At 44.9% G+C, this 27209-nt stretch overlaps 15 protein-coding genes across 15 annotated transcripts; 6 read left to right on the forward strand and 9 right to left on the reverse strand.

Annotated features, from left to right (window-relative positions):
* Window positions 1-135: 135 nt before the first annotated feature.
* Window positions 136-1514, reverse strand: OGAPHI_005931 (uncharacterized protein; the record flags this gene model as incomplete). The annotated part of the gene is made up of 2 exons (XM_046207166.1): window positions 136-704; window positions 914-1514. The coding sequence occupies 2 exons, from the start codon at window positions 1512-1514 to the stop codon at window positions 136-138; spliced, it is 1170 nt and encodes a 389-aa protein (XP_046058857.1).
* A 42-nt stretch (window positions 1515-1556) lies between these two features.
* On the forward strand, window positions 1557-2204 carry OGAPHI_005932 (uncharacterized protein; the record flags this gene model as incomplete). Its single annotated transcript, XM_046207167.1, has 1 exon — window positions 1557-2204. The coding sequence occupies one exon, from the start codon at window positions 1557-1559 to the stop codon at window positions 2202-2204; it is 648 nt and encodes a 215-aa protein (XP_046058858.1).
* A 311-nt stretch (window positions 2205-2515) lies between these two features.
* Window positions 2516-3340, reverse strand: OGAPHI_005933 (uncharacterized protein; the record flags this gene model as incomplete). Its single annotated transcript, XM_046207168.1, has 1 exon — window positions 2516-3340. The coding sequence occupies one exon, from the start codon at window positions 3338-3340 to the stop codon at window positions 2516-2518; it is 825 nt and encodes a 274-aa protein (XP_046058859.1).
* A 189-nt stretch (window positions 3341-3529) lies between these two features.
* OGAPHI_005934 (uncharacterized protein) lies at window positions 3530-4209 on the reverse strand (the record flags this gene model as incomplete). Its single annotated transcript, XM_046207169.1, has 2 exons — window positions 3530-3809; window positions 4205-4209. The coding sequence occupies 2 exons, from the start codon at window positions 4207-4209 to the stop codon at window positions 3530-3532; spliced, it is 285 nt and encodes a 94-aa protein (XP_046058860.1).
* OGAPHI_005935 (uncharacterized protein) lies at window positions 3663-4249 on the forward strand (the record flags this gene model as incomplete). The annotated part of the gene is made up of 2 exons (XM_046207170.1): window positions 3663-3700; window positions 3985-4249. 2 exons carry the CDS (start codon window positions 3663-3665, stop codon window positions 4247-4249), a joined length of 303 nt encoding a protein of 100 aa, XP_046058861.1.
* Window positions 4250-4267: 18 nt separating this feature from the next.
* On the reverse strand, window positions 4268-5503 carry OGAPHI_005936 (uncharacterized protein; the record flags this gene model as incomplete). Its single annotated transcript, XM_046207171.1, has 1 exon — window positions 4268-5503. One exon carries the CDS (start codon window positions 5501-5503, stop codon window positions 4268-4270), a length of 1236 nt encoding a protein of 411 aa, XP_046058862.1.
* Window positions 5504-5547: 44 nt separating this feature from the next.
* OGAPHI_005937 (uncharacterized protein) lies at window positions 5548-15633 on the reverse strand (the record flags this gene model as incomplete). The annotated part of the gene is made up of 1 exon (XM_046207172.1): window positions 5548-15633. The coding sequence occupies one exon, from the start codon at window positions 15631-15633 to the stop codon at window positions 5548-5550; it is 10086 nt and encodes a 3361-aa protein (XP_046058863.1).
* OGAPHI_005938 (uncharacterized protein) lies at window positions 10556-11419 on the forward strand (the record flags this gene model as incomplete). The annotated part of the gene is made up of 2 exons (XM_046207174.1): window positions 10556-10633; window positions 11093-11419. The coding sequence occupies 2 exons, from the start codon at window positions 10556-10558 to the stop codon at window positions 11417-11419; spliced, it is 405 nt and encodes a 134-aa protein (XP_046058864.1).
* Window positions 13520-14236, forward strand: OGAPHI_005939 (uncharacterized protein; the record flags this gene model as incomplete). The annotated part of the gene is made up of 2 exons (XM_046207175.1): window positions 13520-13813; window positions 14024-14236. 2 exons carry the CDS (start codon window positions 13520-13522, stop codon window positions 14234-14236), a joined length of 507 nt encoding a protein of 168 aa, XP_046058865.1.
* Window positions 15634-15859: 226 nt separating the features above from the next.
* Window positions 15860-18364, forward strand: OGAPHI_005940 (uncharacterized protein; the record flags this gene model as incomplete). Its single annotated transcript, XM_046207176.1, has 1 exon — window positions 15860-18364. One exon carries the CDS (start codon window positions 15860-15862, stop codon window positions 18362-18364), a length of 2505 nt encoding a protein of 834 aa, XP_046058866.1.
* A 35-nt stretch (window positions 18365-18399) lies between these two features.
* OGAPHI_005941 (uncharacterized protein) lies at window positions 18400-20484 on the reverse strand (the record flags this gene model as incomplete). The annotated part of the gene is made up of 1 exon (XM_046207177.1): window positions 18400-20484. One exon carries the CDS (start codon window positions 20482-20484, stop codon window positions 18400-18402), a length of 2085 nt encoding a protein of 694 aa, XP_046058867.1.
* A 779-nt stretch (window positions 20485-21263) lies between these two features.
* OGAPHI_005942 (uncharacterized protein) lies at window positions 21264-21962 on the reverse strand (the record flags this gene model as incomplete). Its single annotated transcript, XM_046207178.1, has 1 exon — window positions 21264-21962. The coding sequence occupies one exon, from the start codon at window positions 21960-21962 to the stop codon at window positions 21264-21266; it is 699 nt and encodes a 232-aa protein (XP_046058868.1).
* A 631-nt stretch (window positions 21963-22593) lies between these two features.
* Window positions 22594-23082, reverse strand: OGAPHI_005943 (uncharacterized protein; the record flags this gene model as incomplete). The annotated part of the gene is made up of 1 exon (XM_046207179.1): window positions 22594-23082. One exon carries the CDS (start codon window positions 23080-23082, stop codon window positions 22594-22596), a length of 489 nt encoding a protein of 162 aa, XP_046058869.1.
* Window positions 23083-23180: 98 nt separating this feature from the next.
* Window positions 23181-25514, forward strand: OGAPHI_005944 (uncharacterized protein; the record flags this gene model as incomplete). Its single annotated transcript, XM_046207180.1, has 1 exon — window positions 23181-25514. The coding sequence occupies one exon, from the start codon at window positions 23181-23183 to the stop codon at window positions 25512-25514; it is 2334 nt and encodes a 777-aa protein (XP_046058870.1).
* Window positions 25515-25523: 9 nt separating this feature from the next.
* On the reverse strand, window positions 25524-27182 carry OGAPHI_005945 (uncharacterized protein; the record flags this gene model as incomplete). Its single annotated transcript, XM_046207181.1, has 1 exon — window positions 25524-27182. The coding sequence occupies one exon, from the start codon at window positions 27180-27182 to the stop codon at window positions 25524-25526; it is 1659 nt and encodes a 552-aa protein (XP_046058871.1).
* Between the last annotated feature and the right edge of the window lie 27 nt (window positions 27183-27209).

Consider the following 27209-nt stretch of genomic DNA (forward strand, 5'->3'; position numbering starts at 1 on the left):
ACCCTTTTTAATGCAATTGTGGGGTGACGGACTAGTGAGCAACACTAAAAAAAGTTAAGATGCTCTCGGCGAGAATCGAACACGCGATCTTCAGATTATGAGACTGACGCCTTAACCGACTGGGCCACGAGAGCATTAAACAGCCAAATTTGCAGGGGTTGCTTCCAAGTTGAGAAATTCTTCAAAGTCACGACGAGACCACTTCCTCAGCTCCGAACGAGGGATGTTCAGAAAGCGGGTCACATGGTAGTTGGAAACATCCAATTGAAGCAATCCGTGGTTGGTGTGTAGCTTTTTCTTTCCGTGTTTTCGTGAACTATCTGATTTTAAATTCTTATCGTTCTTAAACTCTTGGAAGCCAACCTTTTTAGTTGATTTCGAACCTGTTTGCCCAAATTTGGAAAGGAATTTCACAAACTGTGGTTCCGCTGTCAAACTCAGGTCTGATATCTCTGGGAGTTCTTGAATTGGAGCCTGGTACGGGGTAGAGGTGACAGACAAGTTGTTTTCGTTCAATATGGAGCTGGAGCTGTACACTAGCATGGGAGGAGTGTTGGCCCCCGGAAGGATATCTAGCGTAGACTGACCGATTACCTTGGAAGTTTCAGGAGATGCTGGATTAAACTTTTTAGGAATTGGAGCTATGATGTTGGTTGACTTTGGCTTCAAAACATTGTGTTTCCGTTTGTAGACTACGTTAGTGACTAGCAAACCAATACTCACCTCTCTTGGGTCTTGTTGAGTCTCGAAATACTGTTGTCATTGAAAAGAAAGATAATCAAGGAGACAAGGAAAAAAAGGGTCAGGGATATATTTACTTTATTTTGTTCACGGATTTAATATGCTACACCCACTTATTTCGTCTCGCGCTTAATCACTTGATCATCGAAATTGATCAAATAAACCGTTCTACCAGCGAATCCCTCCACCGGGACGGTATGTGCAGTGACCTCGCATTTGAAAAATGCCGAATCCAAAACCCCTTCCACTATTCCGGCCACGAAGGCTTCGCAGTTTAGTCCCTCGTACTCCTTCGGAACGGACACGAATTGCATCAGTAGTGGCGCGTTATCAATGATCATATACTGTGAAGCGGATTCTGAACTCTTCTCCAAATTGTCTGCCGGCTTTCCAAACAAACTGGGCCAAATTGTTGATGTTATGAAATGAAGAATCTCCAAAACTTTGATATTTCGTTTGGACATGTTAGATTTACCCGAGGAAGTGAGGTTGTTGTTGAAGTTTTCACGTAATGAGGCCAGCTCAAGCATCTTCAAACCAATCGAGTATCCCAGATTGTTTAATTTTCGTTCCAACTCCATCAAGCTCTTGGACTGATTCAGATTCATCGACACCATTTCCATAAACAAGAAACTCAAGCTGGACAAGCTGATGCTATGTCTTGCGCGGTGGAGATTGCGGTCATACACTGAAACACGAGCTTTCGTGGTCGAAACCGTGCCTGTGGTGCGCGGACCCATCATAGGATCGTATCCCGATGCCAGCCTGGACATAATTTATAATGGAATTTTTTAGTTATTTTTTTCTCAAAATCCATGGCTATCACCATCAGACAGGCGACAATTGAGGATCTTGAGGGCATGCAAAATGCCAACCTCACGAACCTACCAGAGAACTATACGATGAAGTACTACCTTTACCACCTGCTGTCGTGGCCACAGGCTTCGTTTGTTGCCACAACAACGGATCCAGAACTTAGTCATCAAGATAAACCATCAATACATTACGTGAAGCAAGATATGCAATACACTGGCCGCGGAGAGAAGATTGTTGGATACGTGCTTGGAAAAATGGACGACGACCCAGATGCAGAAGATAAAACCCCACACGGCCATGTTACATCATTGTCGGTCATGCGTACATACAGAAGGATGGGTCTTGCCGACAAGTTGATGAGACAGTGTCTTTACAGCTTGTGCGAAACCTACCAGGCGAAATACGTGTCCTTGCACGTGAGAAAGAGCAACAGAGCAGCATTACACCTGTACAGAGATACCCTGAAGTTTGAAGTTTTAAGCATAGAAAAATCCTACTACCAGGATAAAGAAGACGCATATTATATGAAAAAAGACCTTGTTCTCTCCGAGTTGGTGCCAAGCTCTTTCCAAGGTGGAATAGAAGACAATCTGGAAGATGATCTTTTGGAAAGCATACTAGAAGAAGGTGTCGACAAGCTAAATTAGCCAAGTCAACCATGTTCTACAAAGTCAGGAAACAATGGAAAGATTAACACGGTTCAGACAAAGTTAGTTAGGTAGCGTGTTTTTTTCCACATCAACAGAGCCAGTCGACACAACGTCTCCTGGTTCGTCTCGAGCCAAATGCACTCAAGTCATCATAATGGTGTTTTAATCTTTCCATTGGTCTCCTGACAAATATAAAGATGAATAAAAGTGTAAAAAATTTTCGCCCGAGATTTTTCATTTATGGAGGAGCTTGGACAATTTACTATTGATTAAATAGTAGCAGATATTTTATTTCATTATTAACCGTCTCATTCCTGTTCCTCCTTGCGATATGTAATTTTGTCAACTTTTACGTCACCATCGATCAATGTGTATAGATACAAGGTACACACTGATCCTTGAATATCTAATAGACAGAAACTAGGCACGGGATCCATGTATTCTTCGATTTCCAGGGTATTTTCGTCGTTTGGTTTCTCTTCCTTTTCCTCCTCCTGGTCCTTTTTTTCCGTCTCCTCGGGCGCGGCATCTGTGGATTCCTTCTTTGTATCTTTAACTTTGTGTTCTTCGATAAAAGCTTCAACCGTGTCTAAGTCTTCTTGATCCATATTACTGCTGGAGAAAGCACCGGTGGCACTACCCGGATTCACAAAGAACCTTCCGTCTAAAGTGTATGCCTCAACCTTGTGAGTCGACCCGTAAATAAGGATATCAACATCCATCAGTCTTGCTTGAGCCAAGAGGCTTAGAGGATCAGCTTTAGGCACAATTTGGAAACCGTTAACCAATCCAACTCTGAGTTTGTCGTATGTGAACACTAAAGAGAGTGGGAGATTCAGATCTCGGTCAAATTCGCCCTTCACTATCTGGAAGTCCAAAGATAACGACTTTAAGAATTCAACGGTGGATTGGGAGTTTGTCACATTCCCCAAACACAACACTTGCTCAATTCTCCCCGAAGGTTGCAGAAGCTTCTTGAACTTGTGCGGTATATCCACCGCTCTTTCAGGAATATGTAAATCTCCAATGGCTAGAATAAGCATTTTGGATAAAAAAATAACTGACACCCAAACTGCTGTTAATTTGGGGGAGATGGGGGGTGCAAGTGGGGGAGCACAAATTTTGGGATCCATGGCAACGGGATATTATCCATTAAGCGCCCACACTTCCTGCAGCTACCGAGCAAATCTACGCTATCGTGCCGTTCGTTACACGTAAAATAAGATGTATTTATCCATGTATTCTAGTTATTTATTCATGATCTACTCTTGCTTCTCGGATGCAAGGAAGTCACTGGCGTTAGTAATAGACGAGCAATATACTTACTTGATTGCCTTCTCAACATCGAGTTCTGGCTCAGAGGATTGAGCTGGGGCCGGAGAAGCTGCTGGAGCAGCTGCCGGTGGAGCAGAGGACAAGTACTTTGGACCGGTAATTCCTCCAACAACGGTCAAAATGGTGCCAATGGCAAGCTTTGAATTAGAGTTCAACACGTATGTCAACTTACCCAATGTGGTGGGACTTTTGCGCCAAAAATAACGTATGGGGCTGCCATCTGGAAATATCGATTCTCTAAATAGATTATTTTGGTTGGCTCGGATTCTTCAATAAGTCATCGATTACGTAATATTCGAACATTTGGGGTGATTAATAAAGCATGAAAGGATGAAAAATTCGAGAAAAATTATCGAGAAAATGGTAAGTCATCCCCGCAAATCGTGCTAACAAAGTAGTCCTTCCTCAAGTCTGCTAAGTCCATCATTCCTACTCTTGACAGAGTGCTTGTGCAAAGAATCAAGCCAGCCCAGAAGACGGCTTCTGGTATTTATATTCCTGAAAAGAATCAGGAAAAGCTCAACATTGCCAACGTCATTGCAGTCGGCCCTGGTATCCAAAACGCTCAAGGTGATCTTGTCAAATTGAGTGTCAATGCAGGTGACAAGGTGATTATCCCAGCTTTTGGTGGCTCTAACGTCAAGGTTGGCGAGGAGGAGTACCTCATCCTGAGAGATAGTGATCTGCTTGCTAAGGTTGAAGAGTAACTGTAAATAGAACACCATTCAAGACCTGATTATAGCGGCTTTCGCTTGGATCCAATAATTGTCCAATCTGAACTTGGCCAGTAGTGATAGGATGTCTTCCTCGTCTGTGAAGTTGTACATTGTCCATTTCGAGAAATGTAGATCGGCTAACTGCCCTTCCCACAGTAGCTCGAAATGGCTATCCCAATGAATCCGATGAAGGATCAAACGTTTGTACTTGTTAACCGAACGTTCTCCTCCTTCCACAATGACTAAACTAGGTCCGTCGCTCATATTCAGACACATTCCTCTAAGATCGAGTTGTTTTGCATTGATGTCAACTTTGTATCGGTTTTGTGTTTCTCCCAACTCTTGAATAACAAACACAGCAGTATAATAACCCTTTTCAAGGTCACTTGCGTGTTTTCTGGCAAGCTTTTCTGCTTTGTCTTCCTTTGTAGCTTTTCGTTCCAAATTGGTGGCTTCGTGGACTAAACGGCGTTCCTCTATTTCTCTCCTCACTCTAGCCTCAACTTCAGTAGGATTCTTAATTGCATCGTTCGTGAGAACGTTCATGAGATTTTTCAATTTCACTTTAGGGGCAGGAGTTGGATCTAACCCTAATTTCATCCTGTCCTGCTTCTCTTTTATCTTCTCCATTCGATCGTTTTTCCGTAGCCTTTTGATTTCCTTTTTGGTCAAATAAAGCGACATCGCTGGCTTCACGTGTTTCTCCCACGGTGCCATTATAGGAACGGGATGCTGGATATACTCTGTGATTGGATTTTTGACATCTGCTCGGTCAGTGTAGGTGAGCTTCGTTAAGTCAGCATACCGGCGGCCGTTCAACAAAGGCTGATCCCACCACTCAATCGCAGGCGGACGACTAGGGAGGAAAAATTGCTCGCCTAAGCTCTCATCGGGAGTCAAGCCTTGATCAGCTAGCTCTTTTATCTCTTCTTTCTCTTTTCTCTCCTCCTCCATTCGACGACGGATTTCATTTGCGCGCTCAATGAACTTTCCTTTCTCATTCAGATGGAACTCCCTTCGCGGACGAGAATACTTGATGTCGCTCTGGTCGATGTAAGGGTTCACAACAAATCCTTCTCTTTTGCGCGTATTCTTTAAAGGATTGACACTAGTCGGGATGGGACTGCCATTTCGTAAAAGGGGATGAATAGCAATTTTATCAAGCACAGTAGGAGGGGGAGAAGGGCGTTTCTCCCGTTTCAGACGTTCATTATCGCCGTCAGATGTATTTCGTCTTTTAGACATTAAAATAAATATTTTATTGTTTTTCGTACGTAATTTTCATCCGACTAGGCAAACCCAAATCCTTCATGACCCTCCATAATAGCTAAAAGGAGCGAGCCACGTAGCTTGTCGTAGCTCTCGTATTCTGGCAAATCAATCTGGTTGAAACAGGTGTGCGAAGACGGAAGACGGTCCGTTGAACCGTAGACTCTGTGAATGCTGAATTTCGAGACTCCAGACATACCAGCCAGTTCTTTGAACCCATTCAAAGGAACTTTACTGGTACCTGTAGAAAATTGAAGCAACTTAGCTTTCTCTTCTGCATCGAATGACTTGACAGCACGCCAGAACCATTGAATTTGAGGGGAAGATGCTGAGTAGTTTTGATAGATAGTGTTATTCTTCCAATCATCAACATCAATATCAGGAAGTCCAGAAATAAGTAGTTCCAGCTCCTGATCATCAAAGATAGCAATAAGATCCTTTGGAATGATCTCATAGAATCCTTGTAAGAAATTCTCCATTTGCTCTTGAACACTGGTCTTCAAACGGTATTCAACAATAGATTTGACATATTCTTGCTTGTTCTCCTCTGTCACCTGGATGTCACGGCCGTTAGGTCTCAAATCAATAACCTTTTCTTCTCCATAATCATTGGTCTCAACAGAAAAAGTTTCCACGATGATGTCTGTGATGTCGTTACCAAGCATCCAAACTAAAGACTTGTAATAATCAAGATCCAAAGATTCAATGTCTTTCAACGAGACAGGGCGGCCTAAAATTCGCTTGTAAACCGCACGGCTGAAGTGACAATCCAACATACACCCATCGTAAACGGCCTTACCGATAATCAATCCAACAAACTTGAAGAAAGACAAATGCTCCGGATTGACCCATGAGGTTCTGTTAGGATGGAATGTAGTCTTATCAGATGCAACAGGTGTGAAAAGTGCGTAGTCTGGATTGAACATTTGTCTCGATAGAACCTGATACCATTCTCTGGTCAGTCCACCTGCGTCAACACCTTGTTCACCTCTGAATTGGATATCCAGTTTAGACTTCCGAATATCTTGAGGAGATTTGAAGAACAAGGCCCTATACGAATCCAAGAACACTTGATCTCTCTTCACATTCACAGGTAGAGTTGGTCTTTCTTCATCTTCATTGTGAAGCTGATGGTCGAAGTATATTCTCTTGTTGTCAAACTCCAAAACCTTTGGATTTCTGATCAGCACAGAGAATGGGCCGCTCATCAGTTTCGGATTGTTTCTGATCATTTGATTCAAAATCTTCTTGTGCTCCTCGGTAAATGAAAAGAACAAACTTTCAATAGGTTCATTGGCAAAATCATACACCTTCTCCTGATACTTGAGAACATCACGAACAGGTAGATCTTCAACCTTGCTGTGTTTGCAGACAACCATCAATGCTTCGATCAGTGGAGATAGGATAGTTGCGATATGTGCAAGGCGTGGAGTGTCTCTCAAAATACACAGACAGTCACTCAATGCACCCCATAAAGGTCCAAGAGCGCTATTCTTGTACAACTGTTTCAGTTCATCCACTTCAGAGAATTCTTGTGCTCCATTCTGTTTAGATTGGAACAAGTAGTCAAGCGCAGTCAGAACACGAAGCAGTTTTGCCTGGTCAGATGATGCATTCGCAAAGCTAGCTAGAATTGGAATGTCATCGGACTCATCAGTACTTTGCATTTCATTGATCAGTGAGCGAAGGTCCTCGGAAATCTTCTGACTCAGATGAGTTGCTTTCTTTGAAAGCTCCCGAGGGAAAACGACCTTTGCATTTTCTATCAAAGAGAGGTTTTGAATCGAAGCAATTGTTTGTTGGAAAACTTTGCTTGCACATTCATCCGCAACCAAAATATTGATGATCTGCTTCAAGTTTCTATCTGGAATAACAGGCAATTGTGGGATCTTGGATTGTTTTTTGTCTGGATCATCCAACTCGTTCAGCTTAGCACGAATGGCTTGTAATGGACGGGTTGCAATTTGGAACGTTCTGGAGAGAATATCCATTAGATTAGTATCCTCCTTGATCAAGTTATTGTCCAACAGGTTCAGAAGAATGTTGATAGGATAACGGTAGCTGTTATCTTTCATCTTATGCTTCTTTGCAAGCTTTTTCAAAAGAGGATTGCTCTCTTGATCCATTAGGAAGTGGAACCGCATATGATTCTCGTTCTCCAAAAGATACTGAATAACATCTATCGCTTGTGTTGCAACAGTGAGAATTGTACAACCTGTTGGGAAACTAGAGCTTTTTGAGGAAGAGGCTGTTCCTGTTGTATGAGCGGATTTAGCAGGAGAACCGAGATGATCTGCTTGCAATTGTGACCTTTGACATAACTGTTGGTAGCTAGCTTCCAAAGAAATCTGATCATTGATTCCTTCTTGCAGGACATACAACAACATAGACACAATCTCGCTTCTTGTCTGCTTGTTGTAACAGAAGTATCCCAAAGTTCTAAAAAAGCTCTCACGCTTGTAGTACAACTGCGGGAGATAAATCATTTTCATCAACGCAGAAACACCAGCTTTATCGACCATTGGAGAAAAGAAAATCTTTTGACGTTTCTTGTCTTTAGATTCTTTAGCATCCTCTTCTTCATCATCAGCCCCCTCAACTTCATCATCATCATCATCATCTTCGAACTCATCATCTCTATCACCAAGAGAGCGCATAATACGGCTTTCAAAAGATGCACGGTACTCGTCCCTCATGATTTCGTTTCGCAACTCATCTGGCAATGCAGCCATAAATGCCGGGTCAATTTCAGGAATCTGGTCGCCGCTAGTGGTGGCTTCAGCCCTTCTCTCACGAACGTGCTGTGCAAAAACCTCCTCACGAAGGTCCTCTGGAAGAGCCTGAAGATATTCCGGATCGATATCAGTCTCACTGATGTCAACTTCGCGACCAGCAATGGTGACGTAAATTGGATCATGAACAACATCATCCTCTTGTTGCTGTTCGGCTCTAGCTTTTGCAGCAAGTTCTTCTTCCTCTCTCCGCTTGGCCTCCTTTTCTTCAGCAGCCTTACGAATCTTTTCTTGCTTCTCTTCCTCCTTACGCTTTTCCTCAGCTGCGATCTTCATACTCTTGTCGAATATACGATTCACAATAGATGGAATCACACGACAAGCATACTTTGTCGCGTTCTTGCCATAGAACAAAGCAACAGTCTCTGTCCAGCGCTGGACCGTGGACTTGATGTAAATGTTTGGAACCTGCTGGTGCTTCTTCGACGATTGTGTTGAGGAGTGCCCATTCAAAGCACGTAATATATCCGTTAAACGTCCACCATGGACTGGCAGAAGTTGGGCCCTACCACTTCCTTGTCTAGGGAAGATCCAGTGATGGAAGAACACGGACCCTGAACGATCACCAGACTCCCGCAAGCTTTCACTTTGCGGAATTATCGAGTTGCTACTCAATATCTGGAGCTCAGGGGTATCACTTCCACCAGTCTCAAACGGATTAGAATGGAATCTCTGGAAGATATCATCCTCTTCTTCTTCATTCGACAAGTCACCATCTGTGAAGAAGTCATTTCTAGTGGCGCGGATGTTAGATTGGCGAGCAAGGGATCCACGTCTGTGTCTTTCGCTGTTTTCGTGTTCAGTGATCCATTCCTCCAAAATCGCACTGTCGTCATCACTATTATTGAGGTCTTCGTCATCTTCATCTTCATTATCAAAATCGTCCTCCTCTTCAATGAGCTCAAATTCTTGTTCAGGATAGTCTCCATATTCGTCTTCTTGATCGAGCTCTGAGTCACTCATGTCTTCATCAGAACCACTAACGATGTCGATGACAAACTGTCCGCGGTCCAAAAGTTCATCAACGGACCCATCATCATTACTGTCATCGCTGTCATCGTCTCGATTATCATCGTCATCGTCAGCGACCTCCTCTTCAAAGACTTCGATATCAGAATCCATCATCTCGTCTTCATCTTCTTCGTCTCCTTCGGGATCATCGTTGTCTTCATCTTCTGAGTAAACAATTTCAATATCCTCTTCATCAAGGAAGTCATCTTCAACGTCTTCGTCCTCTTCATTCTCGACATCCTCAAGATCGTACATTCCTAAAGTGGAGTTTCGAAGCAAATCAGGAGTCTCTTCACGCTCGTAAAGCTCTTCCTCATCAAGATCTTCCTCTTCCACCTCACCTGAACCATGTTCACGGAAAAGTTCTTGCTTAGAAACCTTGATAGATCCCAAAGACGAAAGACAACGCATTATTCCACCAGATATCATTTCAGTAGCTGGAAAATTGACGTCCAGATCAGACAGGATGTTAGTCAAAGCAGAAGGAAGCTTCTTGTCCAGTAATTCACGGGCAAAGAAATAAGAGTCAAATTGAGTGACAGTTTTGTCAACGGCGGAAGAAACACTTAGTTCAAACTTCTCACCAAGTAGTTTGCAAATCAAATCGAGTATATCCACAATCTTACCGTAACGGTTGAAAGCATTTTCAGCGCCGGTGTTGGCTTCCTTGATTACCTTGATCAGTATATCAGCAGTGAACTTTCTGACAAATGACATATCAGGGTCAACAATCTTTGGATCATCATAATTAATTCCCTTGATCGGAACTGAGGACACCAAGGCAACAATACAGACGCTGGCCAATAATGTGATAAGACGGCGTCTCTTGACCTCAGCCGATGTCGTAGAATTGAAAGGATCCGAGGATATGAATTGATGAATCAAGAGATTTAGAGCAGTACTTCTAGGTTTCTCTTTGGTGGCAGAATCATTTTGCTTTTTGGAAAAGGTGAGGAACTCTGTCTTTGCTGGCCTATAAGAAAACAAGAGTTCGGCAATAGTCTGGAGCAAAAAGCACGCATACGCACACTCTGTATTCTTAAACATGACCTGCTTGGAATAAATGTCCGTGATATCGCCCTTCTTTTTCTCTTTATCTTGAGCGTCTGGAGTTTCATCTTCAGGGGAGGAGACAAAGTCCTTCTTAGCAACGCCCATCAGCTCACTCAGTAAGATCTGCATAAGTCCGGTTGAAGAACGCACGCTTTCGGTCTCTGCCTCTTTCATGATAACATCATTTCCAGTCAAGAACTTGCGCTGCTCTGGTGTCAAACTGCAAATGTTCAAGGTCTTGATTGGCGAAGTACACTGATGGAGAATGCACATTTCGGTGATTAAATCAACAAAGACCTGATCGGAGCGCATCACCATTGGAGAGTTTTCTTTTAACAGGCCAGCAAGCTCTCTGATTTTTGGTTTTGACGTTGATGAAAATTGCGACTTGCGAGCGTGCAAAAGTCTATCGAGCTCTTTCGAGAATTGAGCTTCGATGATTTCTCTAGACTCCATACAGCGTCTGACCAACGTGATGACTAGCGCTTGAAGATTAGAATCCGTGTCAGGATATTCCCTGATGGACTGGATCAAAGGACGTATAACTTTCGACTTACTGATCAGCAGGCCGCTCTCATCTGAGTCGCAGAATAAGATCAAGATCTTGGCAATTGCCAGACCAGTTTCGATTTTTTCAATGTGATCCACTTCAAGAACAGATTGAAACACTCCATTTAAGATATCTTGATCAACCGAGTACACCGGCGAGAAGTTGAATGGCGGCGTGATTGTGAATTTTGGCTCAAATGGCTCAACAGTAGGAGCCATCGGAATGCGTGAGAAAGTCATGACTTTTTCAAACACCAAAAGCGCACTTGGGAACCAAACAGTATTGGCAGCATCCTTGGTAATTTCACCACCAATCATTGAAAGAATGTTGTCCATGACTTCTGAATATGAATTAATACAGTGCTCATCGAGAAGTAATGCCAATAAGTTAAGCATGCTTGCCAACTTCTCAAAACTCGATTCGTTTCCAGAACCGAAACCAAATGAACAAATGCTCATGAACACAGAGTTCAGAATTTCTGAGTAGTCCATGGTCTCACCATACGATGACTTTGAAACAACAGTGCTCAAAAGGTCTGACACACGAAAAACAGCCTTCGGGAAAAGTTGACAAATCTGCAACCAGTATTCAATGAAATTACTTTCGTTTGCACCACGGAGGAAGTTGAGATCATCCAAGGTGCAAACATGCAAATACTGTGGTGCAACTGGATTAAATTCCACCCCCTGGTACTTTTGGGCATTGGCTCGAGTACTGACGATTTCCCAGCTGGTCTCGTCTCCATCGCTGATATTAGCCGAATCTGGGCTCTCAAACTGCTCATATAGTTCATCAACATCTTCAGAGTAGAGAACGTCAAGACTATTTCTGTAGAATGTTAAGAAATCTAGAGCTTTAGCTTCAGAGACTCCCAAATTCTTGAGATATTCAAGTTTTCCTGTCGAGGGAGAAACTTGTTCATAGGAAAGTGGATAAAGTCTTCCGTCAAAGGTAGGAGACTGTGATGTCGAAACCGAGCAGTAGAAATTCTTACTGATTGCAATCAACTTCTCAATTATGTTGAGAGGGATATTTTCTGCCTTGGTCTCTAAAATGCTCAGGTGCTCTGCATTGAGAAGTTCATTCAAAAGACCAAAACTTGCCAAAGAGGTTTGAATGAGAACAGAATTTGAAAGCTCGCGATAATAAGGATAACCGTTTTTGAACAAATCTGGGTACAGTTTTTCTTGAGATGGGATTGGAGCAATCATGGTTTTTGTCGCGATCGAGGTGTAAATGCTGAGTATTTGATTCAGCAGCTTGATAGTCGTGCAGCATGGATCAATGTCAATATAATCGAGCTCATCATTCTTCCTGATATCTTCTTTAGAAAATGATTGAAGGTACTTGAAATAGTTGAGAGCTAGTTCGCGTAAAGTTGTAATGCCTCCATTTTGAAGTAAGCATATAACCATCATCGTGTTGACCTGCTCAGTACTTCTTGACCTCATGTACAGAGTGGAGTACATCAAATTGACAATGACGAGGTAGTATCCAGTCTTGATCTCAAGATTGTCGGTCCAGATATTACGCAATACCTCAACCATAATGTCGGAAAATTCGACAACGACACGGGCAGCGTTCTTTGGAACCATTCCAAATCTAGTATCTTGTCTTTTGTCCGTACTGATTCGGCACAGAGAATTGAAAATATAACGGAGCCAGGATTGACAGCGAGCAAAGTGGAAGCACATGACCGATAAATTTTTGAATTTGGCACTTGATCCTTCCCAGTCACCGCTCTTCTCATTGGGTTTTCCAATTCTGATTTGGAAAGGCGAGAAATCGTTGCTGACAGCAGAAACCTCTTTGCAAGCGTCGGCCGGCGTTCTGGTGTGAATGATGATTTCCTCAAGTGTGATTCTTCTGTAGAACTTAGACAATTCTTTCAGTAAAACAACTCCTTTTTCTGATGCAAAGTAGGCAGACAGTTGCTGCATGCTACTAGCAGTCAGTTTGTTTGCCGATCCGTAATGGTCACTGAAGACATACAACAGACAGTTTAGAATTCCAAGCTTCGAGAACACTTTTCCACCTTCAAGTGCTGCTTCTTCGCTGTTCTTATCATATTGGTCGAAGAACGAAGCTTCATCGTTGTCAAATGAAATGAATTCTTTCAAATCAGCTAATGACTTAGATATAGCAGTCATGAGATCCTCAAGTGCAAAAGCTGGACGCTCGTGGTCCACAAACTTGATTATTGAGGTCAAAGAAAATAGGGCATTTGAAAAAACATAATCAAATGTCACATTTGGAATGCAAATGTACTTCAGGCAATCTTTCATCTCTATCAAAGATGCAACTTGCTTCCAATGCGAGCTATTTTCGAGCAGAGATCCGAGGAAAATTAATGCGCACTCTAACAAATCTCCCTGCGTACTCGATTCCCAAATATCTAGTTCGGATCCATTTTCCTCAAACTTGCAAATATCTTCAGTTTTGGAACGATAGAGAGAACCCTTGGGAGATTGATGGAATTTCAGTGGGGCAAATTTGACTAAATCCGGGGTGTTTTGTAAAAGAAGCAGCAGCTGCTTTTTCACCTGAGGTTCAAGCTCAGGGTGATGTCTTGCAAGTTCATCAAACATGAATCCCAGTGGAGATGCATTCTCCTCACGCAACAGCTCCTTGCAAAGAGCCGCTTGTTTGAAAATTCCAAAGAATCTTCCAATCAGGTCTTCGGACTTGACTCTTTGCAATCCCTCCTTGTTTAGGGATATTGCTCCAATAGCATCTGGTATAGTCAAAAGCAGCTCTGCAGATCTTCCCAAAAGTCCATCGAATTCGTCAAAGAATGCGTTGATGAAGCCTGCCTCATTGAGGATGGCATATGCTGTTGGCTCATTGTTGATGATTCCCGTCATGATGTTGATTGTGTCTGTAAGTAACTCGTAACCAAAGACTGTCGGGTTTTTGATAATCTTGATCAAGCTTTTCAGAATTGGCGAATCGTACAAATTGCGCATGCGGTCGCCTTGGTGGTGAATAATCAAGTGGAAGAAAAGTTTCAGTAGTGAGTTTATCGTTTTCACTTGACGGACACTGATTTTATGAGAGACAATAACATCTTTAGGAGCTCCACCATCATAGTCCAGATTATCCAACGCAAAATCCACTTCGTACGCAAGAAGATCAGTCATGATTGTAAACCCATTGCTGGCAATGAAGCTGTCTAGAATGTCTGGCAACGACTTCAGGAAAAGGTCAATCAATTGCAATGGCCCTGATCTGGTCATTCTAAAGGAGTTCTTGAGTGGTAAAAACTCTAGAAGGATGCCCATCAATCCAGCAGTACGTAGATGAGCCACCAAATTCTTATTGTCGATTAAGTTTGCAATCAAATTAAAGAAATAGTTGAGATATGAATGGTCCATATCTGTTCTATCCTCCTTTGCAGCCTTCAAAACCGAGCGCAAGATATGAAATAAAAGTCCGTGATTGACATTACCTCCCAGTGCTCTCATTAGATCACTGCCACCATTCTTTTTGGCAGAAATGCTCACAAAAGCACGTAGTGCAGCATAAGATGGCTCGAAAGGCACGATATTATCTGGATTGATCAAATCAGCCATGTAACTAAGCAAATACGGTTCTTCATCAAAAACAGAACTTGCCATGACCGAGTAGAAACAGCAGCACGAAGCCGCAGCCACAGATAAACATTTCATGGTGACAAGGCTTTGTCTCAATTGCACACTTTCGTAGGATTTGTTATTAAATGCTTTCGCAATATGCACTGCAAGAACGAAATCAAATTGGTTGTCTTTAGGAATCACATTGACTGCTTTATCGTATATTTGCTGATATGAGAGCTTCTTGATCGTATCTTCGTTAAGGATAAAATGATGCAAGCCTTCTTCCTCGCTTGCCAGATTTGAACTTTCATTTTTAGATCTCTTTGTCTGTGTGTTGAAAATCTGTTTAGATTTCTTCTTCGACGGACTTTCTTGACTTGGGGCTGTCTGGGACAAAGCTTGTGTTGGTCTCTTCTTCTTTGTATCTGGCGAGACGTTGTAATATTTGAAATCCAAAATTTTCCACTTTGATGGCAATTGGGACTCCACGTTGATACAGTCCAAGAGACTGATATGGACCAAGGAGGAGCTGTGATCTTTCTCCTTTTTGTGTTTTTTGTGACCATGAGTATCGATTCGTAATGGTGACGAGTACATTGGGGCCACTAGGGGCGGGAACGAAGTAGCGAGCTTCAAGAGGGCGTTTCTGACCCGTGCCGGTGGGGAGAATTTACTATTCTGAACAATTGCAAATCTCTCGCACAGCAAGCAAGTCAGTCTCAGAGCAGTGACTCTGACGACCATCGAGCATGAGAAAATGAGCTCAAAAACATGGGAAGCAGAGTTGTAAATCTCCTTATTGGAACAATGCTCGAGTAAAGAGTATGTATAGTTCAAAACGGAGCAAACAAGTTTCTCGTCGGCCGAGTTGACCATCAACAGTTTCGGATACTCCTTATCAAGATCGTACTTCTTGACATGTTGTTCCAAAAGCTCGTCCATTCTGTTCAAGAGGGGAATATAATGATACAGATCGATTCTGAGGCCATTCCAAAGCTCCTTTGATTTGGAATCAGCCGCCAGAATAAACTCGTCCAAACTGCAGTTGGTGAGCTTCTCGATCATCTCCTTCACCTGAGGTGAAAGTTCCTGTTTCTCGAGGTATGATTTCTTCGAAATGATCATGACCGCTGAGTGTCTTGTTTTCCCATAATTTTTTACTAATGCCAATCTGTACGTGGGTGGTTCAGGGGTGTACGGATGTTTGGGAAGACCAATTTTTTTTGTGTTTGGTGGGAGATGCAAGAGAAATAATAGAAAGGCAAACATAGAGTATTTTTCGTGTTTTACAAAAGAAAAGCCTAATGATCAGAAGCTTTGCTCTATGAGCCTTTTTTTGAGAAAGATACGCATGAACCCTATCAACAGATTGGATTCATCCATAGAGCAGCTAACAAGGGCTGGACTGAGTTCAGGTTCTCAGGAGCGTGTTCCTAAGATATCATCTGCTGATCTCAACTATTCCTTCACACAAGAGGCCGAAGAGGAGGAAGGAGTCATTTCTATAGAGGAGATTGATGTTCAGGAGTGTCCTAATTCAACTCCGACACATCAGAGCGCGTCGTCGGTCGCGGATTCGTCTCCCGTGGATCATCGCACGCGAGTTCTGTATCCGGAGCTCAAAAGAAGACAGCGCGATTCTCCCCATTGGACTCAAGGAACGCACGCGGGAGTCACTCTAGACCATATCAGAGAGTACTTGACGTGGTTTGGAACGCTATCTCCCTCTAACAAACATGTTGCTGAGACCACGGTGACAAAGATTCAAAAGTATTTTGAAAAGACCAAAGACTGCACCGATAATAAGGGAACCGTGGATATCTCATCGGATAAAAGCCCGGGTTCCATTTTTTCAGACCCCAGATCCAAGGCGATCATGGATACGCCGATCAAAAGAGAACGCAACGCCAATACTGGCATCAAGCTAGAATCCATCCACACTATGCCCCTGAACCAAAACACGTCGCTTGTGAACAAACCGCTTGAGGTGAAACGGATGATGAGCACGTCGGTTTCAAGAAATGCAAAGTTGGAGCTTCTCACTCAGAAGGAGAATCTGCTGAACGATTCGAAATCGGCGCCAGAGCTCGCTGCAAAGAAGCCAACAGAAGAAAAAAGGGTGCAAGCAATCACCCTTAGTGAAGAACAGAACCAAGTGATTGACTTAGCCCGGCAGGGACACAATCTGTTCTACACAGGGTCCGCAGGTACCGGAAAGTCTCTTTTACTTCGATCGCTAATCAAGGCTTTGAAAGCACAGCACAGTAACGGAACCGTTGGAGTCACGGCCTCTACAGGACTCGCCGCGTGTAATGTTGGTGGCCAAACACTTCATTCGTTCACGGGAATCGGATTAGGCGAGGCCAGCGTGGATATTTTGGTGAGAAGAGTGAAACGCAACCCAAGAATGAAACGCAGGTGGAAAGAGCTTGAAGTGCTGATTATTGATGAGATTTCTATGATTGAGGCAGAATTGTTTGACAAACTTGATCAAATCGCTCGCCAGGTTCGGTCAAATGATAAGCCATTTGGAGGTATTCAGCTAGTGATTTGTGGCGATTTTTACCAGCTGCCACCAGTCACAAAAGGTCGCGAACCGTCTTTTGCTTTCGACTCTCATGCGTGGAAGAGGGCAATCAAATACACTATTGTGCTCACAAAAGTTTACAGACAGCAATCTGACCGCGACTTCATTGACATGCTGAACGAGGTTAGAAATGGTAATGTTTCGTTTGCCACCACCAAGAAGTTTAGAGCTTTATCCCGGCCATTGGCTTCCAAGGAAGGCGTGACTCCGGCCCAATTATTTCCTACGCGTCGTGAGGTCGATTCTGCAAATAGTACGATGCTAAGACAGCTTCCCGGTGCCGAGATCGTTTTCAGGGCCTTTGACTCGGGATACCTGGAAGACGAGGAACAGAAGGAGAGATTGCTAGCCAATTTCTTGGCACCGGAGCGTATTGCGCTCAAGAAGAACGCTCAAGTGATGCTGATTAAGAATATGGACGAGACGTTGGTGAACGGATCGTTGGGCAAGGTTGTGGACTTCATCGACCCTGACACGTATGCACATTACCGTACGCTCGAGTCCGGAGAGTTTGACATTGACGAGGTGCAGAGAAAGTCCGAGTCCAACAAGGCGATGTCGGAAGACAACCAAGAGGATAAGAATCTGATTGAAAATTACAACGACATGGACAACGATCTTGACGAGGATGTGTTTTCTTTTCTTAAAGAGATGAAGCCTCGAGAAGGAGAAGAGTTCCCTGCGTCGGTCACTGAAAACATCGAACGAAAGACACAGCTGCTTAACAGGTTGTATCGGAACTCCAAGGACCGTCGAATGCCGCTTGTTCGGTTCATTCAAGCCGACGGAACCACGAGAGAAGTGCTGATCGAGCCCGAGCATTTCAGCATGGAAGACGAGTTTGACAAGCCCATTGTTGCCCGCACGCAGATTCCACTTATTCTTGCATGGTCGCTGAGTATCCACAAGTCCCAAGGGCAGACCCTGCCGTTTGTTCGGATTAATCTGCGGAACATTTTTGAACGCGGCCAAGCATATGTTGCCCTTTCCAGAGCCACTCACAGACGCGGTCTGCAGGTGATGAATTTCAATCCGTCCCGGATCCTAACGCACGAGCGTGTTGTCAAGTTCTACGAGAGTCTACAGACGATCGAACAGATCAAGTCCAACGAGGAGCAGACAAAAGAGCAGCGCAAATCGGAGTACGTGTCCGACACACAGCTGGACAAGCTAGAGAACCTTGCCGAGCTTGCTGCCGACCCCAACGATTTTATGCAGGGCCACAAGAACGTGGTTGACGAGTTCGACTCGATTTGGGCGAAAAACTGATGATATTATGCACATATGTACGGAACCTAGTTGAATTATTTAGCTCCCACGATCCACCCAATGATATTTTTACCGAGATCAATTGGCTGCTCTGTTTTTTCTTGGCTGGCCGCAGGTTTCTCTGCAACCACCAAGTCCCGAGCAGAGTTGAGCAGCTGCCATTGTTCCAGAACGTTGGTGTTGAACTCTGTAGGCACAATCAGCATCAGTCGCTGGAGAAGGTCGAGTTTCTGCGCCAGTTGCTCGTGCTCTTCTGGCTGCGGGTAATCTGTCTTCACCAATTGGAAGATTGAGAACCATTTGTCCTGGATGATATGGAACAGCTCTGGGTTCGCAGTCTTGTTCGAGGTCGCAAGCTGGATTAACGACGTGGCCAGCTCTAGCGAGTAGACAAAGTCGCAGGCAATTGCAAAGTCAAGGCACACAAGCTGGAGCTTTACGTGAGCCAGCTCGTCGTTCACTTCAAGACCAACCAGAAGGTGTTTCAATACAGACTCTAGCTGGTCGGACTCGAGATACGCATGCTCGTTAAGCTCAAGCACCTTGGAAATGATGGTGAAGGGATCCTTAATCTCGATAATATCAGAAGGTGTGACAGGAACACCCGGCTTGAAGTACAGTTTCCAATGGAGCAATTCTGAGTTGGCAAGGATAAGCTCGTCTAATTGAACAGACTTGGTCGCAGCAAGAGCTGCGCACTGTTGCGCGCTTTTCAGGTGTCCTATATTGGAGTCGCAGTTGGTTGCGCTGTTGTAAAATTTCCAAGCAGCAGCCATTACAATACGGTCAAACTCCTCAGTGCTCAGAGTGCAATATTTGGGGACAAACACCTTGGAAACAGTGCTGAACTTGCCCTGGTTCAATAGCGTGTTCAAGACCAGTTCGTCTACAAACGAGAGAGTCACCTTGTTCAAGACCGAGGTGTTGCGCAGAATCCAGTACACAGAACTCAGAAGATGCTCCCAGTCTCTCTCTGACGACAAGTATGCGGACTCTGTATGGACAAACCGTTCTAGCTGCTCCAATTGCTCTGACGCATTGAGATTAGGCAGTCCTGCAACCTGGCCCAGTGAAAGATTGTTTGAGAAAAGACGTTCTCCAATTTCCACAAACTGGATAAGATTTTGAACCGAGCTGGGGCTTGCAACCACAGAGTCGGCCATCCGATCAAGCGACGATTGACGCACAAACGTGTACTCTGTGTTTGGTTGTAATCTTTTTGGGTCAATTGTATTCAAATAGACGAGCAGTTCTTTCATCTTGACGTACAATTGGATAGAGATCTCCGAACACATGTAGACCGTAGCCAACAGGATGCTTACGAGTCGCTGGAGAGAGGCATCGGGCATCTGGTGGAGCAGGTCGTTACTGGTGACGAGTGTCACGAGCAAGTCGAATTTGGACTTGACCAGTTCGGGAGTTGACTCGGTAGAGACTATGGTGTTTGCCATGGCCAAGACGTAGTCATTAAAGGCCCAGAAATCCGCGTCCTGGTATTTCAAGTAGCTCAACAACGCCCTGACTACGTCATCGGCGTTTGAACCGCTCAACTTGGACACAAACAAATCAATTTGTTCCCCTGCAGAATAGTAGTCAACGAAATCCATGAGAGACGGAATCTCGCCAAACGATCCAAGATTGCTCATAGGAACGAGGAACCCGTTCCACCAAGCTGCCAGCGGCTCAGATGCGTGCGAGGAGTTCAGGATCAGATCCTGCACAGTTTCCAGATCCGGTAGGTCGCCTGTGTAGTAATTGGTCTTGAGTATTCTCGCTTGGACGAACTGGGCAAAGAGGTCTTTCTCTTGGTCAAAGTGCCATCTTGCGGCCTGTTGCCGGATATAATCCACCGATTTTGTCACCGAGCTGGAAATCAGAGCGGTGGGGAGTTCAAGCTCGGCCGGAAGTTCCAGCGTCTGCGTAGACTCGGTGGGTTCAAGAAGTTGATCCGCAGCAATGACAGCTTGTTCCAACGGGATAAACTCTGGCAGATCCACCAAGAGGATCTCGAGCGAGGTGGTGGGGGAGAGTACGTATGCAACGCCGCGCAAGTCCTGCGGGAACTTGGCGGCTCCAAACGCGGCCCTCAATGCCAAATGGGTGCGCTCTTTGCTGGACATGCAAATCGATATTGAATTATTTTGTTTTGTTAAGTCAAAGAAGTAAGAAGTAAAGAAATTAGTATTACATAAGCAAGGTTCAAATCGTTGCATATCCTGCGATTAGGACGGTGGCTCTTCGGCAGTGCCGACAGAGAACCTCATCAATAAAGGAACGGCAATAAGGACAGTAATCCGGCGGCAATAAAGGAATATCCACAAACGCAATTCCCGACAAAGTCATGCATTGGATCAATAACCAAAACAAACGCAAGAGAAGCCAGTTGCATTTACTTACATAGCTGTTGTGAGACTTACTCTGGACTTCAAAATGCGATCTGGTCGGAGAATACCTTCATGTGAGAATACTCAACAATTCGCAAATAACTCCTAGTGATTGGCTTGGGTGTGCTGCGGAATGCCCGCTACGGTAATGTTATCACTTGGCACACTGTGATGACAAATGCAATCAATTTCAGTAGTCCCGGATAATGAGACATTGTTCCACCACAGAAAGAAAGTAAGCTTTCCGTAACGAGCAGATTCCGGAATTTTTCACCGCAGCAACCAAGGTTAGATTGCCGCCAGAACAGCTTTCAGAAGTTGCGATTAATGTAAGCTGGATACATGCTACGGTAAGCCCAGCGAAACAGGCAGCGCCACCCGGGGGTATCAGATACCACACCCGGTTACGGAACAATTGTGACTAAAAGGTGGTGTCTAGCATACTTTATTTTCAACTTGTTGTAGTTGTCTATATAACAGCACGTACGCAGTCCTCTGCTGCCGTAGCCGTGCCTCTATGTCCTCTTGGGAGCGTATCCTTCGTTGGATTCTGAGCGGCGAGGAGCATTGGGGCTCTCTGCATTGGACGAGGTCCCCAAATATGTGAGCTCGTCACTGGGGTTTCGTGCCGGAGACATGTTCAGCGGAGGGTCGGACGGCCCTCTTGTATAAGGCTGGAAATGCGGTACCCCCATGTGAGGAGGTGGGGGGAGAGAGGGGCCCGGATACGGGATTCTGGAATGCTCCAGATGTGAATATGGAAATGGTGGGGGCAAAGTCCCCATATTAGCTGGATAATGCAATTGAGGATGATGCTGCGTGGCATGTCCTCCATGAAGCTGCGGCGGGGGAACCGAAGGTGTCACATTCATTCTTATTAGTTGGTTATGCAATTGGCTCGCATAACCCTTCACAGACTCAAGATCGGTAGATAAAACGCTGTTTTCGTGCTGTAAAGTCTCTATGTATTCGGACGCCTTGCTGAGGACCTGGGCTTTGGAGTCGGTCTGGGGTTTCACGCTTGGAATTAACCCTCGTAGCTTTTGGAAGCCGTCAATGATTCTTCCTCGACGTCTCTGTTCGGATTTAATGTGTAGGTGTTTGCGAAGATCCGGAGACACTGGATCCTGTTTAAAAGAGGGGCTTTTGTTCAGATCGGGTTGATTGGTCGAATCTCCTTCATCGGTCTCGTGTATCAGAGATGGAAGCTCCATCAGTCAAAAGGTTACAAGATGGCATTGAAGCCGCTGGATGGGCGACACTAACTAGAAGAACAAATAGTGAAATGCCTCCTGGAAATTTGTACTTTTTATATAGGTAGCCAAGGCTTCTGCCTGAATATTGTTGGGCTGCAAGACGCAGTATGCACACGCGCAATCATACGAATTACAAGCTGCACACCATGTGGAACCGACTGGCAGTGTGTAGGCAAGTTCCCAAAGGGATTGCAAGAACAGCGTGCTTAGTGCTTAGCATGCCCATTAGCTGAGCTCATTGGAGTGGTTGGAGAGCTCTTAGAATTTCCCTCAGATGCACGTTGCATGGTGTGAGGATTTTTTGTGTGCCAATTCCTTCTCTCGATGGGAATATACGCTAGTTTCCTGCAGAGTATTTACGACCGCCTTGCAGATGCATGTCGTCTCGCAAAATATAATTAATTACGTTATTGGAACAGGCCCAAATTATCCAATAATGCAGATATTATTTTCTCTCAACGCAACTCACCTGCAGTGCACATCTGCTCCAATTGATGAAAGAACAATTTATACCGTCGTTTACAAAGCATCGCATCAACACCGTAGGAATTTACTCAAAGCCGCATCGCGCCGCACCCAAACTCTTGTTTCAGTCCCAGAATCCTCGATGATCGCTCAATATCGCTTGTTCCATCTCGGGGACTGGGCCAATCACCTCAATTGCCTTTTGTCCCGATCCTACAACCGTCCTGCAGTCTAATGACATCGTCATGTTCTCCTCGGCAGACCCCGTGAGCCCCAATAAAACTTCTTCGGATGCCCCATACAGAATCCGCCCTATGTTGGCCCAATAAACTGAACCTGCACACATGCAGCACGGCTCGAAGTTTGTAACCAATGTGCAACCCCACAAGAAGTCTGAGGAAAATTTGGCAGCCGCCTCTCTGCACAAGGTTGATTCCGCGTGATTGAACGTATCTATGTTCCCTTGCCTGAGCAGAATTTCATCATTAGGGCCTATTAAGACACACCCAAACGGATGCTTGCCATTCAGTTTCGCCTCATGAGCAACCTTCACACTCTCTTCCAGGTACTTCACAATTGACTGTTTCGTTAGTCCCGAGCTTTCGGTCTCCATATCCAGAAAATTCACTAGCGTATGAAATTTTCTCAGTGCCCGGTGCAAGGTTGCGTCCCTAGTTCAAAAAATTTATCTTGTTTACGCGTCTTGCTCAGATGTCCCCTCGGTACAACGTTTTATGGCGGAAACAAACGCAGCGGAAGAACAAAACATGGGACGGGGACGGTAAGCTTGTGATAGAGGACGACATGGGGGTTGTCCGCGACGAAGCAGGGAATTTTCTTGCTAGGGTCAAGAACTGCTCCAAAGTGATCCACAATGGGGTTTTTAGGGGAGGAAGCTTCGAATTCGAGCTCGATGGGGAAGATACAGATGGCGAACCCATCATTCCAGCAAAAAGGGCTGCCTCTTCTCCACAACTTGTGGTTGCTCCTAAGATTCCAAAGATCCGCAGCGTGGGGCTACTCAAACGACCTCGACTGGCTACCAAAAGTGTTTCTGATCTAATCAGCAAACCAGTCAAGCCAGTTTCCACGATTAGAAAGAACACCACTCCGCTATTTGATCCAAAGGAGGAAAATGCCCTTGTGATGCCGCGGCCACCAAACTGTGACCCCGAGTCTGTTCGAGATGTTGTGGTGGATCCTATTTTGGTGGAGAAATTACGCCCCCACCAAAGAAACGGAGTGACTTTTCTGTACGAGTGTCTGATGGGGTTCCGCAGTTTTGAGGGTCATGGAGCCCTTTTAGCTGACGGTATGGGGCTTGGAAAAACGTTGCAAACTATCACCTTATTGTGGACTCTTCTGAAGCAGAACCCAAAACCCGGAAACCAGCCTGTTGCTCGTAAGATTCTAATCTGCTGTCCTGTCACTCTGGTGATGAACTGGAAGAAAGAGTTCCGCAAATGGCTGGGTCCTCATCGCGTTAGCATTCTTGCACTAAACGGCTCCTCGGGAAACGATAAGCAAAACATCCGCGGATTTGCCAACACCAACGTCTACCACGTGATGATAATCGGGTATGAGAAGATGCTGACCGTTGCTGACGAGCTTGAGCAGATCAAATTCGACGTGGTTGTCTGCGACGAGGGCCACAGACTTAAAAGCGGCAGCAACAAAGTTTTAAAAGTTTTGGAGACACTGAATATCCGGCACCGGGTACTGCTTTCCGGGACGCCAATCCAGAACGACCTTACAGAGTTCTACAACGTTGCTAACTTTGTTAATCCTGGTGTTCTGGGTGATTTCAAAGGGTTCCAAAAAAACTACATTAAGCCCATCTACCGTGCTCGCGAGGCGAACTGTACGAATGAGCTGGTGCTGCAGCAAGGAGAAACCATCTCACGGCAACTGATAGATCTGACCAAACAGTTTGTGTTGCGGCGCACAATCGAGGAAATCACGGCATTCCTTCCCCCGCGATCAGACTACATTTTGTTCGCACCACCAACAAAGCTCCAGACCAAACTGTTTGAGTCGCTGCAAAAGACCGCCCAATTCTCTCGTATACTTAATGCCGCTCCTGCAAACGACTCTTTGCAGCTGATCACAACGTTCCGAAAAATATGCAACTCGCCTGCGCTATTGACCGACGATGCGTTATTTTCCGGGCTGTGTGATATAGACGATTTGCGTGGAGAGCTCAGCAGCAAGGTGCGGAGTGCGAAGATCATCTTGCTGGTGAAGCTACTGAAGCAGATATACCGTCTCCAAGATGAGAAGGTGGTACTTGTGTCCAACTATACCCAGACTTTGGACGTTTTGGAAAAACTCATGAATGTTTTGGAGCTACCGTTCACACGCCTCGACGGTGCTACGCCTGCAAATTTGAGAGACAAGATTGTCTCCGATTTTAATAAGGCGTCCTGGGACTCAAGCTTTGTGTTTCTGCTGAGTGCCAAGTCGGGTGGAATGGGCCTTAATTTGGTGGGGGCATCTCGTCTTATCCTATTTGACAACGACTGGAACCCATCAGTCGACCTTCAAGCTATGGCTAGAGTACACAGAGATGGTCAAAAACGTCCTGTACATATATATCGACTGTTGACTGCCGGGTGCATTGACGAGAAGATATTCCAACGGCAACTGATCAAAACAAACTTGAGTGATAAGTTTCTGGACGACTATAACGACACGAATGAAAATTTCTTCGACACCAGTGACCTGAAAGACTTATTCACTGTGAGCGACATCAACTCTAATACCCACCATCTTCTTGATTGCAAATGCGCTGGAGATGGACAAGACCTAGAGTATGCGGAGCCAGCCAAAATTTCGAGAGAACTGAGCTTTATCTCTGCGCTCAACTACCAGGACCCTAACTTGGAAGGAGAGAAAAAGAAGCAACAGATCAGAAGATGTTTGATGGATTACCGACATTTCGATCCACTCATCGGCTCACGTACTGGAGATGCTGTAATCGATGGAATACTCGATTCGCAGGATAAAGACAAACCGGCAGTGTCTTACATTTTCATGAAGAATTAGTCTATTAAGCTACTTGTTAGCTAACCGTGCCTCTGCCGCGCGCGCGCGCTGTTCTCTCATCACCTTCATCCGCTGTTCTGGCGTCAGCGTACTCAAGTTCTGCTGCTCGGTATTACCTAAAATGCTGCCGCGCCCAAACTTTCGAGTGTGCTCTTGCTCGGTTTCTTGTTTGGACAGCTCAAGCTGCTCTTGGATAAGCTTTTGAGATGATTCTTGGTCTTCCTGTTTCTGCTTGTTTAGCAGATCGTCGACCTGCTCTCTGGTCATTGGTTCCTTGATATGGGTTTTCGTCCAATTGCAATAATCCTCCCCGAGTATTTGCCGTGCAACCTGAAAGGTATATTTTGTCTGCAGCGGAGCCAGTTCAAAAGCGGTACGGCCATTCTTATTCTGCAAACTGGCATCTGCCTTCAGGTTCACCATGAGCACCTGACACATATGACTTAATTTATTCGCAGCAGCATAGTGCAACATTGTTGGAGTATTACCAAACTCTGTATCTGGTTGCAAATGCATATTGACATCCACATTATTCTTCTTCAAAAAGGCAATCAGGGCAGGAGCTTTGGACCGCTTCAGCAGACTAACCAATTCCCTTGAAAGTCCAACTTCGGCCGACTCTTTTTTCACCACGGTCTGTTTTTGGATTTTGCTTCTTGCCAAAGCTTCTTGTTGTTTGTGCTCCTTTTCAAGCTCGTCTTTTCGTGTTTTGGGGAGATCAAGAATTTTCAAATGACTCAACTCAAGCCAAGCACGTTTCAACTCTGCAGATGTTGGTCTTTTGGTAACAAACGGGAAGTAGCGAATCCGTGGATCGGAGCCAACCAACGGGGAGTCGGCGAACCCGATCATCGTCTTGTGCGAAGCCGGTCCACTAGCTCTTATAAAAATATATTCGCATTCAGCCAATTCAGATTTCCATTGTAGAAGCAGATCCCGAACATCTTGCTGCAACGCCTGTTCGTTGTATCTTCTCAAAGTAGATCCGGCACTTTTGGCCTTTCCCTTAGCATTGTCGCTTGCATTTTGAGATCCTCCCTGCTTCCGTCTAGTTGTGTATCGATGAAATGTTTTGTGATGCAGCACACGGACACTTTGTAATGCAAGCTCCTCAGGTGATCCATGGTTTCCTTTGGTAGGGATCTGCTCGTGGGAAATAATGGCTCCAGCAAAGTGACCACCACCAATCATGAATAATGCACTCTTGCCTTTGCCCAGAGTTCCCAACTTTCGAAGATTTTCCAGCGGATCTTCGTTCTGGGCATTTAGTACAGACTTGTAAGCTCCAAAACATAGCCCAGCATCCAACAGAGGACTGCTGAATAGAATAAATGGAGACTGGGTATTCAAATAGCTTACATTGGAGTCTTCGTCCTCAGATTCGCTTTCCGAGCCGGATATACTCAGTTGGTCCATCATGTCCTCGAACTGCTCTTCGCTGACGGTGCTCAAGCCGGCCGATGACCGCTTGCGGTTGAATCTCTCGAAATCGTCCTCGGGTTTCCCAGTCTCCTGCTTTTGATGGGGCTGCGAGATCCTCAACGGCTCCTTGTCCTTGCTTTTCTGCTCGAGCGTCTGTGAATCAAAATACAGCAGTTCCAAGGTGCTGATGATCGCCGGATCGGGCTTAAATAGGTACAAGCTAGTCTGAGAAACGGAATGCGTCATGATTGCAAATGAAATAGAAAAACCGTT

Source organism: Ogataea philodendri (genome assembly GCF_020536065.1).
Source record: "Ogataea philodendri strain CBS6075 chromosome Unknown scaffold5, whole genome shotgun sequence".
Lineage (NCBI taxonomy): Eukaryota > Fungi > Ascomycota > Pichiomycetes > Pichiales > Pichiaceae > Ogataea > Ogataea philodendri.